This window comes from Ruditapes philippinarum, unplaced genomic scaffold (genome assembly GCF_026571515.1).
Source record: "Ruditapes philippinarum isolate M1 unplaced genomic scaffold, ASM2657151v2 ctg1573_1_1_1_1, whole genome shotgun sequence".
Taxonomy (NCBI): domain Eukaryota; kingdom Metazoa; phylum Mollusca; class Bivalvia; order Venerida; family Veneridae; genus Ruditapes; species Ruditapes philippinarum.
In genome coordinates, this window is record NW_026862214.1 from 64,101 (window position 1) to 81,986 (window position 17,886).

Consider the following 17,886-nt stretch of genomic DNA (forward strand, 5'->3'; position numbering starts at 1 on the left):
GGGTTAAGGGGTCAAAGGTCAAGGTCACATTGATCTTGTAGGTAAAAACGATTTCCGATCAATAACGAAAGAACCCTTAGGCCTAGGAACTTCAAACTTGGTATGGTGATTGGTCATGACCAGCAGATGACCCCTATTGATTTTGGGGTTAAGGGGTCAAAGGTCAAGGTCACATTGACTTTGTAGGTAAAAACGGTTTCCGATCAATAACGAAAGAACCCTTAGGCCTAGGGACTTCAAACTTGATATGGTGATTGGTCATGATCAGTAGATGACCCCTATTGATTTTGGGGTCAAGGGGTCAAAGGTCAAGGTCACATTTACCTCTTAGGTAAAAACGGTTTCCGATCAATAACTAAAGAACCCTTAAGCCTAGGAACTTCAAACTTGGTATGGTGATTGGTCATGACCAGTAGATGACCCCTATTGATATAAGGGTTAAGGGGTCAAAGGGCAAGGTCACATTGACCTTGTAGGTAAAAATGCTTTCAAATCAATAACTTAAGAACCCTTTGGCCTAGGAACTTCAAACATGGTATGGTGATTGGTCATGACCAGCGGATGACCTATTGATTTTGGGGTCAAGGGGTCAAAGGTCAAGGTCACATTGACCTTGTATGTTAAAACGGTTTCCGATCAATTAACTAAAAACGCTTAGGCCTAGGAACTTCAAACTTTGTATGATGATTGGTCGTGACCAGCAGATGACCCCTATTGAGTTTTGGGTCAAGGGGTCAAAGGTTAAGGTCATGACCAGTAGATACTTGATAACCCTTATTAATTGTTTGATCACTGGGTCAGAAGTCATGCTTAATAACCTTTTCACATGACTAATTGGCTGCTGATAGGGGGCATACATGTTTTACAAACATATCTTGTTTGTGTGTATTTTAAAGGAACATGACTGAAGCATAGAAACATTACATTTTTCACATAGGTCAAATGTGGCACTTAAAATAGAATTATATGAGGAGGATTAGAAATATTGTTGGAAATAGATTTAAAATTCTATTTTTGTGCCATTCCTAGCGTTGCAACGATTAACAATTTTGTGTCGTTGATTCTTGATAAGAATGATTATGCTGTAAAAATTAAGCAATTTTAAAGTTATTGGTCAAGATCAAATAGAACATAAATCCCCAAAAATTATTTCCATTCCCTTCATGTGAAAAAATTAATGTTGAGTCCCTTTAACCAGTACTGTATGTAATGAGTGGGTTCATAAATGAAAAGAAAATACACAAGGAAAAACCATATAAAGGATGGTCACTCCATCATTGAGATTGAGTATTAGCAAAGTGCGAGTCATGATTGCTGGCAGCACTCCAAAATTTATAATTGGATTGGAGAAAATATAAGTACACCAGGGATGCCAATTTTCCGCAGATCTGCGGAAATCCTTGGATTTCGAGTTCCTCGAACCACTTTTGAGAACGATGTAAATTCGAGGAGAAAATTTGGGGGGTGGGGGTCTCTTTAGCCGAGTTTGCTACCGTCTATTGTCTGCCGATTGTAAATGTTTACACCGTACCGTAAATATTTAGACTGTACCGCTTTTCGGGTATGTTCAGTGATTGTCGCTATTATAGTAAGCCAATGAACGATAGTGTTAAATATACCGACCAATCATAGCGTCTTTCTGTAGTTGAAGAAAGCAAAACAAAATGTCGGCCGATTAGCATGAAAGATATTTTTTACATAAATAATGGCAGCAATTAACTCCAACAACGCTTCGAAGATCAAAGACTGTGACAAAAATGTTAAAAATAAGTTTAATTTGAAATGGTTAGAGAACACAGTAAATGTGAATATCGGATCAACCGAGACAACCGTCCACATTGGTGACGATTTTGATTTGGTAATACAATATCAGTAAATGAAAAGATTTGATAAAGCACTAAAAGGAAATGCATTTTAGACCATCTGAAAAGGATGAAAACCCAGGGGCTTCGCCCCCTGATCCCCAACTAGGGCTCTGCCCTGGACCTGCATGACCCCTCGGGTTTAATTTTCCTCTTTTTTCAAAATTGTCTGTTGCCATCCCTGGTACACTTGTATTCCTCAATTGTAGGTATTATATTAAAAGCAGATAAGTATATGCTACTACATAAAGAAATTCCCCTCAATGCTGTGGGTTCAAATCCAGACAGAGACTTTAGATCCTTTCATGTGAGGAAGCTATCCAGGTAGTGTATGGAATGTCAGTGGTTCTACTAAGGCCTCTGTTCATGCCTGAAATAAGGCACAGGAAGGGCAACTAAGGTTTTCTCTACCAATAAAGCAGGAAAAACAAACTTGTGATGGATTAAAAAAAAAAAGAAGGGCAATTGCATTATAAATTAGTTCAAATTTTAAAAATTGTTTATTTAAAACTTGGTTATAACAAAATAAATGAAAAAGTAAAACAATAACAAATAAATGGAACAATCTTTCATAAAAATATTAATTTGGGACCTGTTTGTTGGGTTTCGTTGTATGACCTCTTGACCCTGAATATCACAGTAATGCCCTAACATTTAGGTTTAACGGCATATTGACACATTGCTGGTCATATCGCATTATGACCTAACGTAACAACCAGTAACAGTTGCATGACAAACAGCACTGAGCTGTTGTACTTGGATAAGTATCATAAGTTAGATAAATATGATATAACATCTGTGCACATGCAGTAGGTCATTTAACAGCAGTTTTGTAATCGTCAACAACTAACTGTATTGTCTCAAAAGCATCTTCAAATGTTTCCTGCAAATTTAACAAAAAAGATTGTACAAGAAATGTAATTCAGGTACATACATGTATTTCATGTTAAACAACTAGTTGTGTACCGACAATTACATGTCACTTTGAATTTCATTTTAAACCAGCTTCTTATTTAAAGAACCTTTTAAATAACAGTTTTAAACAAGTCTCTTATTCATTGTTTACCTTTAAATTTAATAACTTTTAAAAGAACTCCACAAAGATTCAAAATTCTTAAGAACATCAAATTTGAATTTCTTACATAAATCAACACCGACATTTAAAAAGATTTGCAAAAGAAAATAAAAGCATTCATAAACACTTCTTTTTTGGGTCAATTTCCACTATTTATAAAATTATTCTTGGAAAAAAGAGTGAGTGAATAATCTGAAATCTTGCCCAGACTACATCAAACGATTCTTCAAAAAATATTTCTACTCCCATCATGACAAACAACCTCGGTGTTTTTTTGTGTGTTTTTGCTACTGGAAGATTTTGAGCTGAATTGATTGAGACAGACCTTGAATTAAACTTTAAAGAACATACAAGGTCCAAAAAAAGGGCTAAATGTACCTTATCAGCACCATGTCTCCAATACCAGTGTAGATATGCTCCAGCCTCAAACATGACCTTTGACCTTTCAAGGACATTCTCTAAATACTCATTGATAGATGAACTGTTTGATGCCACTGTCAGACTAGCTGAATTCTTAGATCCACAATTGTTTGGTTTAGCTGAAGAAAAAAAAATGCCAGGAGTTAGGTATTTATGGTAAATTTTATACAAACATCTAGGAAATGAGTTAAGAAAAGTATTATAATGTGAGCCTCTAGCCAGTTTAACAACATTTATAGGCAGCGAAGTGGTTAATTTTAGTCAAATGTGAGATGGTAAGTGCACTTCTTAAGTCATATGAATGTTTGTTTGGTTTTATGTCAAAACAACACTGTAATGGTCTTATGGCAATTTTCTAGCTTTACTTGTGGAAGAAAAGACCTCGGATATCCCATCATGCATTATTTCAGTTACTTATTTGAGTCACAAGCGGGCTCCTGAGTGGAACCACCAATGTTAGTAGAACCACCAGTGTAAGTATACCCACAATGTTCTGTAAGCTAGCTTGATAGTTGATAGAAAGAATCCATAGTCCCTGATGAGATTCAAACCCACAGAAGTGAGAGGCAAGGGATTTGAAGTCGGCCACTTTAACCACTCAGGGGGGCCCCTTACATACATTTATATTAATAAATATGAATAACAAAATAAAAAGAAATCACTAAACCCTTCTCTTTTCAAATAAACACTATACCTGTCCAGAAGTCGACAGGAAATGGATTCCAGTCCACACAATTATATGCACGTTTCAGTTTCGGTTCAAGCGCTCCCATATGTAATTGGAACCCTCCGGTTGTATCACCTCTGGCCACACAAATATTGCCTAAACTGCTGTACTATTGTTATTATATTAAGGATAAATGTGGATATGCCAAGAAGATTCTTTAACCTGGTGGAACCCAAAGTTTTTTCCAAGTCTTTCCCACCAGTATAGACCCAGGCCTACACATGTAGGTAGTCTGACCAGGCTATATAGCTCTTTTCTTTATTTTGATATTAAAAACCCTACGTTTTCAATTTTTTTTTTTTTCGGTTGGGTATTACGTTGCACCAACACAGTACAATGTATAAGTAATATGGCGACTTTCCAGCTTTACTGGTAGAGGAAGACCTCAAGTACTCCTCTTTGCATTATTTCAGGCACAAACAAGCACCCGAGTAGAACCACCAACATTCCGTAAGCTAACTGGATAGCTTTCCCATATGAAAGAAACTGATGATACTTGTGTAGTTTGAACCTACAGTGTTGAGAGGAAAGTGGTTTGAATTGAACAACCTAAACCACTCAGCCACGTAAGCCCCTATTTTTCAATCTGATCTATTTCAAAATTTGAAAGTCCAGTACACAAATTCAGCAGGTTAAGACATAAAAAGTTAACAACACATTTTTTAAGCGCAAAAATGCAAAATTTTTAAATACTGTCAATTTAATATCAATATCAACTAAGGCCCCCACGGTTACGCGTTTAAACGGATTTGTTTCGATTTTCAATAGAAAACGTTTACGATAATTTTTACCGTTTAATCGAAATGACCCTATTGTCTTACAAAATATCTTAATCATTGCCTGTAATCATGAATTCTATCAATTGTAATTCGTATATTCCAAAGTAAAATAGGTATAAACAACCCTCCACAGCATTGCTGTGCACTAATTGTGACATAATACATTGGTAAAGTTGATTATCCTTTGATCTTTCAAAAGATCGAAATGAGGATACAATGTGGACTCAATCGTAATGAGCCCTGAACATTGAATTATTTGTAAATAAAAAGTAAGTCATCATTTGGAGACTTGAATACATGGTGTAGTATAGTACAAAGAAGTACCACCGTTTAAAAGGTATCGTTTCGGTTCTTAGCAATTGTGTAAACGTTTACAAAAAATTGTAAACGTGGGAGCCTTAATATCAACATACAGAGAAGAAAAACACATTAAAGAACAAGAGCTGTCACAGGAGACAGCCAAGCTCGACTAATTAAATACTGGACGCAGTAAGGAGGACAAAGCTATGAAAGAAAAATCAATTATGTATAATTATGTATTAAGTTATAGTAAAAAAATAACATTTGTTAACATAAATTCCAAGATCAAGGGAAATAATTCTAGAAATAGTCACGCTAGAGTTATGAACCTTGTCAAACAACATGTGTGTAATGATAAGAAATATATTTTTGAAGTTTGAAGTAGATACCTTAAAAAGTAAAGAAGTTATAATATTTCTTAAAGAAAATCCTAAGTTCAAAGAGAGATAAATCTGTAAAAATTGCTTCAAGAGTTATTAACATTGTCACATAAAATGTAATTGATGATAAGGAATAAGTATTTGAAGTTTGAGGTAGATACCTTTAAAACTAAAAAAGTTATAGTAAAAAATAACATTTTTCAAGTAAAAAAATCTAAGTTTATGGGGAGATAATTCTTGCAATATTGGTGCTAGAGGTATGAACCTTGTCACATAAGATGTGGATGAGGATAAGGTACATATATTTGAAGTATGAAGTTGATCCCTTTAGAAATAAATAAGTTACAGTAAAAAATAATAATTTTTTTTTTTTACTCTGTTGTGTATTTTTGACTGGAACAAATAACTCTACGATAAAATGCATACTGACTTGCTTTCCCTTTTCTGATTAGATGAAAAATTTATATCTAAAAATATCTGTTTTCTTTAAAGGTTAATAATACATCTTTGTCATAAAGTTTAAACATTTTTTTCTACATTTGCAGTAAAATGACATAATAAAGATTACTGACCACCTGACTTCTGGAAGGACCACCTAACTTTCAAATCTAGTGGTCCGGCGTACCACCTGCTAAAAAAGTTAGTGTCGAGGCCTGGATAAGGTACAAATATTTGAAGTATGAGGTTGATCTCTTAAGAAATAAAGAAGTAACAGTAAAAAATAGTATTTTTTAAGGAAAATTCTAAGTTCAAGGGGAGATAAATCTGAAAATACTGGTGCTAGAGTTATGAACCTTGTCACATAAGATGGGGATGATGATAAGGTACATATATTTGAAGTATGAGGTTGATCCCTTAAGAAATAAAAAAATAACAGTAAAAAATAGTATTTTTTAAGGAAAATTTTAAGTTCAAGGGGAGATAAATCTTAAAATATTGGTGCTAGAGTTATGAACCTTGTCACATAAGATGTGGTTGATGATAAGGAACATATATTTGAAGTTGATACCTTAAGAAATGACAAAGTTATAGTGAAAAATATTTTACTGCACCAAAACTTTAATCTGAAATCTGGACGCGGTCGAGTAGGACAGCTCTCCATATACTTCGTATAGTCAAGCTAAAAACAGTGTATGAATAAAAAAAAACAATCTTTCAGAGATGATTTTTGTCTATTATATAAATATTTTTACTCTCTCCTATTCCCTTATAGTTTGAACTAAATCTTTACTAAGTAATAGAAACACAGGGAACCAACCCAATGTAGATCATCAAATTGTGCTCATGAAGTATACATTAATTAACTGTTCCTATAAGGATACAGGATTTCCAGAGCTGTCATATCTTCTAATTGTGGCTGACACTTTACTTAGCAAATCTGACCAAGACATTTTACTGAAACAAAAATAAAGATGTGAATTAAATTATATTATACAAAAAAAATCCTTAAAAGAATAACATGTTAGGGACCAGGCAATTAAAGCAAATACTGGATAAAGTCTGACAATATTTGTTAGGTAGGTGATTATTTTTCTTTTAAGGTTGTGTTTTACATTACACCAACACAATATACTGGTAGGTTATATAGCGATTTACCAGCCTTTCTGGTTGAGGAAGACCTTGTTTGTTTGTGAAACTTCAAGCTGAATCAATTTGGTATAAAATGTTGTTTTTGTATTTCAGAGAAGCATCTACTATTACTGTCCAAAGTCAATGGTTGTACCACAGCTCTTCCTATACCAATAAAATTGAAACGTCGACCTTATGACCCTAAATAATGAAATAATGCATAAACATGGCAGCTGAACTATATCTCTTCAAATAAAATTGGAAATTCACCAACTGACCTTTACAATATCAGTATATCAGTGGCACTTTAAATACAACAAAAGGAATAAAACAAATGCATCTCAAATATATGTAAATGGTAAATGTTTTTCAATTACGGTATTCAAGGATAGATTCATACTATACATGATACCATTTCGTTCAAGTAAGTTAATGATAAGAAGTGTTACCTGTTCATGTATTGTGCTATCTGTACAAACTTCAGGTTCGGCATCGGACAAATTGATCGTAACATTTCCCATGGTTCCATTCCTAAACTAAATGCACTGTAATGATACACATGTACAAAAAATGTACAAAAAGATAAAACCTAAATAAACATAAATACTTTCTATGCCAAAACATTGATTATAAACTTACAACAGCTTTTTTGAGTCCATACACTGTTGGGCTATATAAATACATTATGTACCATTGTCTTTCATTTTCTGATTTTCTAAAGTAGTTTTTTTACAAGTTTACAGTACAATCTCTCATCACCTAATGACCTAGTCTTTCACATTACAGAACCTAGGAAAGATTCGAATCAGAAGCCAGCATGCCGTACTCTCTTTCAGCCTGACTACCCATTAACCCTTGTGTACTTTTTAATGTGCTTGTGCTTATCGACAGAGCTGTTGGTAACTTAAGGGCATATTAATCAAATTTAACTCTTAAGTCTTGAGTGACTATGTTGGCAAGAAAATTCCTAATAAGACCTGTCCACAGACAGACCGCTCCACTTTTTTCTCAATGTTGGGAAGTTAAATAAAAGAAATAGAAAAAAGGGGCATAACTTTGCAAAAAGTATATAAGGATTATACCTCCCTTTAGAAATGGCATCCTTTCTGCCAATTAACATTTTTAAGTTTGAAGTGAATAGCTTTTTCTATTGTTTCTGAGAAAATAGACCTTAACAAAAAGGTTAATCAATGCTGACACCAATGAGAGGGTCATGAAATTGCTCAATTTTCTTTAAAAAAAAATGGGCAAATAAAAGGCTATCACTAGCATCTTTTATTTAGATGAGAGACAGAACAGTTTTATCTTATTGGTCTATAACTCACATAAGTGTAAGTTCGGCCAGATAGTGATGGAGGGTTGAAGCTAAATGTTGGAGCCTTTAAATTTACCTTTTAGCCCGGAGCGACTCAGTTGGTAAGAAGATGCCTGACAAATGACTGGCAATAGCTTCATTGAGGTGAGAATATGAGACAGCTTCTTGCCCTTTCTTCTTCTGAACACGATGTAGAACATCATCATTATGAGTAAGTATCACACAGTCTGTTGTCCTGTTAATTAGTTTAAATGAATATATTTAAGTTTGTGTTTGTAGCTATAAGCTTATTAAAACAATATAGACTCCAATCCTGGAACCAACCAGTACTAAGCTTAGTTAGTTTTGCTTAGTTAGTTTAGTTTATACTGATTTATTTTAGTTCTATTTTGTTGGAACCTATAAACTATTTGAAACAATCTTGACTCCGCTCCCTGAACCAACCAGTTTTAAGCAATGGGTGTTAAGTTTCTTACTCACAGAAACAACGGTTTGCCTCCGACGGGGTCTGAACTCATACAGCCAGCAGTCCTTAAATTACTAGTCTGTTCAACAGACCAATTTGATAAAATAAGTTACAGATACACAAGATTTCTTTAAGGTTACAGATCTAATATGATCAATTTTACACTTGTGAGTGTACATACCTTTCTCTAACGATGTACAATAAGTTTTGAGAGTTTTCAGTGAGATATAAGTCATATAACACTGTTTGAATTTCATCTATATGTTCAAAGAATTATGTCAATAACATAACATTCTTGTTTGAACTAGTGACTTTCATTTATCAAATCTTATATAAATTTAGCTATGTATTTGATTGAAGGTGTTTCAAACCTTGGATTTCAAATAAATACGCCATCTTGGCATTTTGCATGACACCTAGAGAGATAAGGTACATATATAAATGAGACCTTTGTAAGGTAGCTAGAGTTAACAGACTATTGTAGTGTTGTAGGGGACTCTCTCCGCTGGCATGGGGGGCAAACACACACGACATAAGATGATGCATCGGGTACCGATCCCTTAGGATCTCAGCCAGCCTGGAACCAAACCCTGAGCCTGTTCCACCACTCAGACTGTGTAACATAATAATACCACTAAAACAATCACACCTGAAAGTATAATATGGTGATAATATTATACAAAACAAACTAATCAAAAAATGAAACCTTTTTTTTTAATTATGCTGTTTCACTATTATGCACCCTTATAAATCTAATTAAGATTTAACATATAAATATATCTTGCAACACCTTCATTTATGATCTTTAAATAAAATCTTAATTGCCTCCCACTTGTGTGATATTTTAAGTTACCTCTCAATTTTTTTATGTATGATATTTTTAAAACTCTGGCCTAATTTCTTTATGTAGGACTTTTTACTACTTGAAAACTTAAAAAATTCCAATACATGTTGATTTTTACATAAATTACATACACAAACAAGAGCTGTCGGTAGGACAGCAACGCTCGACTATTCTTAGTGCTTGATAGTAAAAAAAATGCTTGATAGAGTTACCTCCTCCTGTTTACAGGTTGGGGTCATGATGGTGAATAAGTGTGCAAAGTTTCAAAGCCATATGTCAATGGACTTTGAAAATATTTGAACTATTACAAAAACTTTAACGTAAATTCTAAGTCGAAAAAGGGGCATAATTCTGTCAAAATGCTTGATAGAGTTACCTCCTCCTGTTTACAGGTTTGGGTCATGATGGTGAACAAGTGTGCAAAGTTTCAAAGCCATATGTCAATGGACTTTGAAAATATTTGAACTATTACAAAAACTTTAACGTAAATTCTAAGTCAAAAAAGGGGCATAATTCTGTCAAAATGCTTGATAGTGTTACCTCCTCCTGTTTCCAGGTTGGGGTCATGATGGTGAACAAGTGTGCAAAGTTTCAAAGCCATATGTCAATGGACTTTGAAAATATTTGAACTATTACAAAAACTTTAACGTAAATTCTAAGTCGAAAAAGGGGCATAATTCTGTGAAAATGCTTGATAGAGTTACCTCCTCCTGTTTACAGGTTGGGGTCATGATGGTGAACAAGTGTGCAAAGTTTCAAAGCCATATGTCAATGGACTTTGAAAATATTTGAACTATTACAAAAACTTTAACGTAAATTCTAAGTCGAAAAAGGGGCATAATTCTGTCAAAATGCTTGATAGTGTTACCTCCTCCTGTTTACAGGTTGGGGTCATGATGGTGAACAAGTGTGCAAAGTTTCAAAGCCATATTGTCAATGGACTTTGAAAATATTTGAACTATTACAAAAACTTTAACGTAAATTCTAAGTCGAAAAAGGGGCATAATTCTGTCAAAATGCTTGATAGAGTTACCTCCTCCTGTTTACAAGTTGGGGTCATGATGGTGAACAAGTGTGCAAAGTTTCAAAGCCATATGTCAATGGACTTTGAAAATATTTGAACTATTACAAAAACTTTAACGTAAATTCTAAGTCGAAAAAGGGGCATAATTCTGTCAAAATGCTTGATAGAGTTACCTCCTCCTGTTTCCAGATTGGGGTCATGATGGTGAACAAGTGTGTAAAGTTTCAAAGCCATATGTCAATGGACTTTGAAAATATTTAAACTATTACAAAAACTTTAACATAAGTGGTTACGCCGACGCCGACGCCGACGCTCGGGTGACTGCAATAGCTCTACTTATTCTTATCGAATAGTCGAGCTAAAAAATATAGCATTTTATTTTTACCTCTCAATTTCTTTGCGTATAGCCTCCAGCGTGTCTTCTAGCAAGTGATCATCGCCAGTTCTCTTTAAACCATGGTAACCTTTTAGAGATGTAAATACACATGTATGCTATTCACATAGCATTATTTTTGTGATAATTTTCTAATCACAAGTATAAAATTAAAATGTAAAATGCTTTAAAGCTGCATGCATTGAGATGAGCCAAACTATTTCTCGAAAATCAAACTAGGGAATAACGAGATTTTAAGAAAAATAAAAAGATTAAAGTAGCAATTAACCTGTTTTGTTTGATAAATGACTGATTTTGCAGTATTTCTTACCTTATTTCTACTGTGTGGCCAATGCACTAATGGTTATTTTTTGCATATTTTTTTTAATTTTACCTATTTTTGGTAATTTACATGGTCTTTAAGAGACATTTGCAATGTGTAAATTAGTTTCATTATTCACTTTACTATATTTTACTATTAAATACATTTTCAAAATTTTCATGAAAATTAGCATGGATATGGAGTCATCATGCTACTTAAAAACAAAATTCCTTGACATTCATACACATTTGAGATAACAATCTTTGAAAAAATATAATAATTTCCTTTAAAATTATGACCAACCATAGAAAACAAACCTAAAGCCCAATTAGTGCCTCTTCCTCTTTTGCCAGTAATAACAGATTCTTCTCTGAAATACAAGAACAACACTTTCAAGTCCTGGCTTTTATTATAAGAAAGAAAAAACAACAGGCCAAATACATGCAACAATTTTCTTAAAATGTTTTTTATTTTGCAAAAATAGTTGTTAAACAAATATTTAATTTTATCATGATTGACTCAGTAATTAGACACACATAATTTGAATCTTGATAGGTCACACTTTTAACTGAGTTAAATTTCAAAGACTTTTTATCATTGTTTAGCTTAAGTCATAAAGGACACATAACAAGTAACAAGTAACAAATGTCAATGAATTTTAGAGCCTTGCTATTGTGTATATATGCCTAAATTCATGGAAGCCACTAAAATTCACGGAGAACAGATATTAGTGACTTTCAGAACATAATCTCACCTTTTTACGTTTACATAGCCATTATGATTTTTCTTTATCTTTTTGCTAACATTTATGATAAAACATCATTTCACCAATGACCTTCTGAAAAATGTAAAGGTTTTCAAATTACTTTCACAAATTACTATGCATTACCCACCTAAATGGCAAGCCTTTTGTAATTTTTCTGATGACTTTAGGTTCACTGTCTACAACCACTGCCCTAAATTTACCATCTTTAGCAATAAAACTGGAACTGTTACAAGAAAAAAGAGAAAATAATATGATGTGGTTATGAAGTGAAATACAAATAATCACATCCAAAATCTACATATTGTTTCCAAGTAATGCCCCAGAGTTGTGCAATTTTTTTTTCAAAATGTGGAGGAACTGCTTAAAACTAATAAGATTGTGTGCTGATAATATATAAGTCTAATAATAAGTAGATTATAATTTAGCAGTGTACACAGTGAAAGGGCATTTAGTAATTTACCACAACTTGTTTGTCCGCACAACATCAAAATATCTTACTTCTGACCGAGACACCATATCTTTCTGTTATACAAAATGAATGAAAGTTATAGCAGGCTTAGTCATGTTATTTTTTAGATATTAATTCATTTCCTCAATATAATCTACATTTTATACAAACAAATATAAATATTGCTATATTTAAGTATATTTTGGCAATATTTATGTATAGGGTAAAAATGTATAGATTGATTAAGAATTATTTATAAATCTTAAAAGAACAATTCATCATAGTCAAATTAATTCTAATAAATAAAAAACATTGATACATAACTCATGTGTATATCGGATAACGGCGATTATAATATTCTTATCCGAATTTAAGCTTGTCCGAAATACACACCTTTTGTTGACCTCCTCATCCTTCATAATCCTCTTCCAAAAAGCGTGTCCAACTTGATTTCCACATTGCCCTATCTGAACGAAAACTGTTGACATGATGAATTATTTTTTCCAATGGCCATTTATCTCAAAATCAAAGATGTTTATAGAGTAAATAAAATTCTTTCATGGGCGCAGCCATTTTGAAATAATAATGAAACTTCATTGAGGAAGAGTTCGAAGAAGTGCTGGAAACAGCTTGGTAAAAAACATCGAATTAGATATTAATAACAAAATGTTCTTTTCTTTTAATTTTGTTAGAAACATAAAGAAAACACGTGTGATTCCAAATGAATTTTCGTTAACTGATGACATTTTCTAAATTTTGCTAAATCTAACGTGAAACATGAGTGACATTTTCACTACATGGGTGACATGTATACATAATTATAATGACGTGTTTTCATGATCATCATGTATATAAAAACATAAGGTTTCAAAAATTCATGCAGCTAGTGATTTTACAAAGAGTGTGCCTATTTTATATGGTGTACCGCAAACGAAAAACAAGTGAATTTAAAATGTATGATTATCCATCTGATTCCTTATTTTTTAAAATCTAGCGAGAAAAGAAAGAAATGACAGAACCCCCTGTGGTTTGATTTACAGAACCCCCTGTGGTTTTATTCACAGTCACTTTGGGTATGGAGCTCCAAACACATCAAATCTAAATAAAATGTCTATTTGCCAATCCCAGCACATACATGTACATTTGTATGATAAAAGCTGTTTTATAAAAATAACTCATATTTCAACATTTGATAATTATTATTGTCTGTGGTTTGATTTTTGATTTTATTGACATTGTCAATTATGAAAAATACATAAAAGCAGTCATTTAGATTAACTTATTGCTTAAAATGAGAGAGATCTGTGGTTTGAGCCCTTAACTGTTATTTGTAACTTTGTTTATTTTTTGCAGTATATAATTTAATGAGGTCAATATTTTCTAGATATGTACACACGGGTGTTAAGTTGAACTTGAAAAACACAAACACTGTTTTGTCACTATTGCTTTAGTTAGATTGTCTTTCCTGTTCCAGCTGCTATTTAGAAATTTCAACTTTGGCAATTATTTTTTTAATTTTTCAATGGATTGTCTTCATCTTGGGCACAACAACCCTTCAAGTTGACCAGACTGAACTTGACCTTGGCTCATAAAAAACCTTGACCTTCAAGGTCAAATATTTAACCAGGTTTTCCGAAGGAAAAAACTGGTTATTAGATTGAGGTATGTCGGCGGGCGGATGGGCGGGCGGGCGTTAACAATTTCTTCTGTGCGCAACTCCTCCTACATTTCTCAACGGATTTTGACCAAACTTTCACAGAAGCTTTGTCATCAAGTGCCCTGGCGCATATTGTCGGGGTTTTGCCATTGGATAATATTTGACCTAATTATGGCCCTTTGTTGTTTTTTCTTATATAGAATATTTAGTGAACAATTTCTTCTGTGCGCAACTCCTCCTACATTTCTCAACGGATTTTGACCAAACTTTCACAGAAGCTTTGTCATCAAATGCCCTGGCACATATTGTCGGGGTTTTGCGATTGGATAATATTTGACCTAATTATGGCCCTTTGTTGTTTTTTCTTATATAGAATATATAGTGAACAATTTCTTCTGTGCGCAACTCCTCCTATATTTTTCTACGGATTTTGACCAAACATTTACAGAAGCTTTGTCATCAAGTGCCCTGGCACATATTGTCCGGGTTTTGCCATTGGATAATATTTGACCTAATTATGGCCCTTTGTTTTTTTTCCTTATATAGAATATATAGTGAACAATTTCTTCTGTGCGCAACTCCTCCTACATTTCTCAACGGATTTTGACCAAACTTTTACAGAAGCTTTGTCATCAAGTGCCATGGCACTTATTGTCCGGGTTTTGCCATTGGATAATATTTGACCTAATTATGGCCCTTTTGTTTTTTTTCCTTATATAGAATATATAGTGAACAAATTCTTCTGTGCACAACTCCTCCTACATTTCTCAAGGGATTTTGACCAAACTTTCACAGAAGCTTTTTTATCAAGTGCCCTGGCACATATTGTCGGGGTTTTGTGATTGGATAATATTTGATGTAATTATGGCCCTTTGTTTTTTTTCCTTATACAGAATATATAGTAAACAAATTCTTCTGTGCTGAACTAGTCCTACATTTCTCAGCAGATTTTGTTCAAACTTTCACAGAAGCTTTGTTATCAAGTGCCCTGGCGCATATTGTCAGGGTTTTGTGATTGGATAATATTTGACCTAATTATGCCCCTTTGTTTTTTTTTCCTTGTACAGAATTATCAATATATAGTGAACAAATTCTTCTGTGCTGAACTAGTCCTACATTTCTCAACAGATTTTGTTCAAACTTTCACAGAAGCTTTGTCATCATGTGCCCTGGCGCATATTGTAGAGGTTTTGTGATTGGATAATTTTTGACCTAATTATGGCCCTTTGTTTTTTTTCCTTATACAGAATACATTTTTTCCTTATACAGAATTATTGAATATACAGTGAACACTTCTTCTGTGGCAATTCCTCCTACATTATTCATGTTTTACATTGCACATAGTTACATTGTTTATTGCTTGCATTTGTATTACAAATACAACATATTTATCTACAATGGAGATAATTGAAAACCTGGTTTCGTGGCATTGCCATGTTTCTTGTTTAATTTTGCTTGATTTTTGCTATAATTGGCTATTACTTTGTTATTTATAAATAGATTGTATTCATTCTTTGATGCAACAATCCTTAGGAATCTTAGGACAAGCCATTCAAGTAGACCAACTTGATTATGGCCTTCACTCATCAAAGACCTAGACCTTGAAGGTCAAATATCTGAATTTTGCTTGATTTTTGCTATGGAGTATTGCTATTTGCAGTCAGGTTGTCGTACATATTCTAGTTGCTGTTCAGAAACTTTAACATTGGCTATTATTTTTGATTTCATACAATGGATCATCTTAGTATTTGAGCACTCTTGTGCCTTTTTGTACAATATACCTGCAATAATGCACAAAGGGACACCAGCAGACATTTTCACAAAAAATCTTACGATTTATCTTAAGTTTTTCACTTACGATAATCGTAAGTTAAATCTTAAGTCATTTTCACAAAGCCACTCGTAAGTTAAAATTTTATCTTAAGATAAAAAATTCACTTACGATAAATCTTACGACAAAAACATCCCTAGCAACGTTCATTTGATAGTGATGTGCATGCTCTATATTTGATTCCGGTTTTAAAATCAAGTAATCAAGAGCTTGAAATATCTATTGAACACAATCAAATTTCAATAAGAACAAAAAAAATGATTCAAACTGATATAATTTATATCTTGATTGAAGATAATTATACGTATATATCTAAAAGATTCAGAAAGAAGGTCTACTATGTTATTAATAAATAAAAAGGTACCACTAGTACATGCTGGCAATGAAATCGAACTCACCAATTGTACAAATTATAAGTTTTTAATAATACTAGTCTACAGTATAGTTCACATTATTTTAAACTATTCATAACCCTCTCCATCGTGACGTCATCAAGTCATGACGTCACAAATGTATATGTTGAAAAATAATTATACCTCAATTTGTGTTATTTATAGCATACTGTTTGCTTAATATTTAGTTGCCCTCCATTTTTTTGTTTGTTTTTATTCAGTTTAGGTAAGAGATGCATGATATTTTACCCTTAAGAGAGAAAAAATTACACTTACGAACGGGGAAGACCTATCGTAAAGTTACGACAGATTTTGCACTTAAGATTTTCTTAAGATTTTTTGTGAAAAGGAGATTTATCGTAAGATTTCTCTTACGACAAAAAATTGTCGTAAGATTTTTTGTGAAAATGTCTGCTGGGGTCTTCCTCCACCAGTATCACTGGAAAGTCAGCATATGACCTATAAATGTTGGTGTGACTTAAAACCCATAAGGAAAAAAACTAAAAAAAACTTGAGCACAACAGTCTTGTTTGACCTTGACTCATAAATAACCTTGACCTTGAAGGTCAAATTATTGTAATTTCACAGCTTTTTTGCTATAACTGGCTAAACTTTGTACATAATGAATGGATTGTCTGTGTACTTTGGCACATCAATCCCTGGAAAGACATTAAAGAAGATTAAATGGAACTTGACCTTAATTTAACCTTGACACAAAAAGTCAAGTTAGTGAATTTCTATACAATTGGCCATAACTTTGTTACTAATTTTTGGATTTGGTTTATAATTGGACAAAAGCTCACTCATTACAAAACTGACATGTTATTGATTCAAATATGACCTTGACCCTATAGGTCTAATATTGAATTTAGATTGTAATAACTTCGTTATTTATTTACGGATTGATTTATACTTTGATAAAAAAAACCTTATGACAAAACCTTTATGTTGAATAATTCAAAAATGACCTTGACCTTTGATTGGCCTTGATGGTCAAGGTCAAATTATTGAATTTTGCTAAAATTGTCATAATTTTGATATTTATTTACAAACTTGATTTATACTTGGAACAAAAGAACACATGACAAAACCAGAATACTGAAATATTCTGATTTGACCTTGACATTAAATTGACATTGTGTGTCCAGGTGTAATTACTGAAACATTGTCAATGTTATTTAAAAAGAGGAAAAACTGTGCCAAAATATTAAAGTGCAAAATTTAAAACAAAACAAGAGCATAAAAAAATCATGGCTTGATTGATATTAAAAATATAGATCAGAAAAAAATACATTGATCTATGCAATTTCAATCTAACAACATGTACATTGTAGTA

At 32.9% G+C, this 17,886-nt stretch overlaps 2 protein-coding genes across 4 annotated transcripts in view; one reads left to right on the top strand and one right to left on the bottom strand.

The window, feature by feature from the left end:
* Positions 1-2,379: 2,379 nt before the first annotated feature.
* On the bottom strand, positions 2,380-13,201 carry LOC132718304 (tubulin delta chain-like). The gene is made up of 11 exons (XM_060701995.1): positions 13,064-13,201; positions 12,350-12,445; positions 11,774-11,826; positions 11,147-11,225; positions 9,342-9,542; positions 8,504-8,662; positions 7,562-7,657; positions 6,866-6,938; positions 4,052-4,193; positions 3,316-3,476; positions 2,380-2,745 (listed from the first exon to the last, which is right to left on the bottom strand). Exons 1-11 carry the CDS (start codon positions 13,156-13,158, stop codon positions 2,677-2,679), a joined length of 1,224 nt encoding a protein of 407 aa, XP_060557978.1. The 5' UTR covers positions 13,159-13,201; the 3' UTR covers positions 2,380-2,676.
* A 27-nt stretch (positions 13,202-13,228) lies between these two features.
* Positions 13,229-17,886, top strand: part of LOC132718305 (D-serine dehydratase-like) — a 35,192-nt gene continuing 30,534 nt past the window's right edge. Inside the window, exon 1 of one of the 3 annotated variants that reach the window (XM_060701999.1) lies at positions 13,229-13,303. The gene's annotated coding sequence lies outside the window, so the exon portion shown is untranslated. Of the gene's footprint in view, positions 13,339-13,644; positions 13,744-17,886 lie in introns of those variants that run through there. The other 2 variants (XM_060702000.1, XM_060701998.1) reach the window with 2 other exon arrangements.

Coding starts and splice junctions, on each gene's coding strand:
- LOC132718304 (XM_060701995.1), bottom strand. CDS start 13,158: ATGTCAACAGTTTTCGTTCAGATAGGGCAATGTGGAAATCAAGTTGGA. Junction 3,477..4,051: donor TCCTGTCGACTTCTGGACAG/GTATAGTGTTTA, acceptor TTTTTTCTTCAG/CTAAACCAAACAATTGTGGA. Junction 2,746..3,315: donor GGAGACATGGTGCTGATAAG/GTACATTTAGCC, acceptor TTAAATTTGCAG/GAAACATTTGAAGATGCTTT.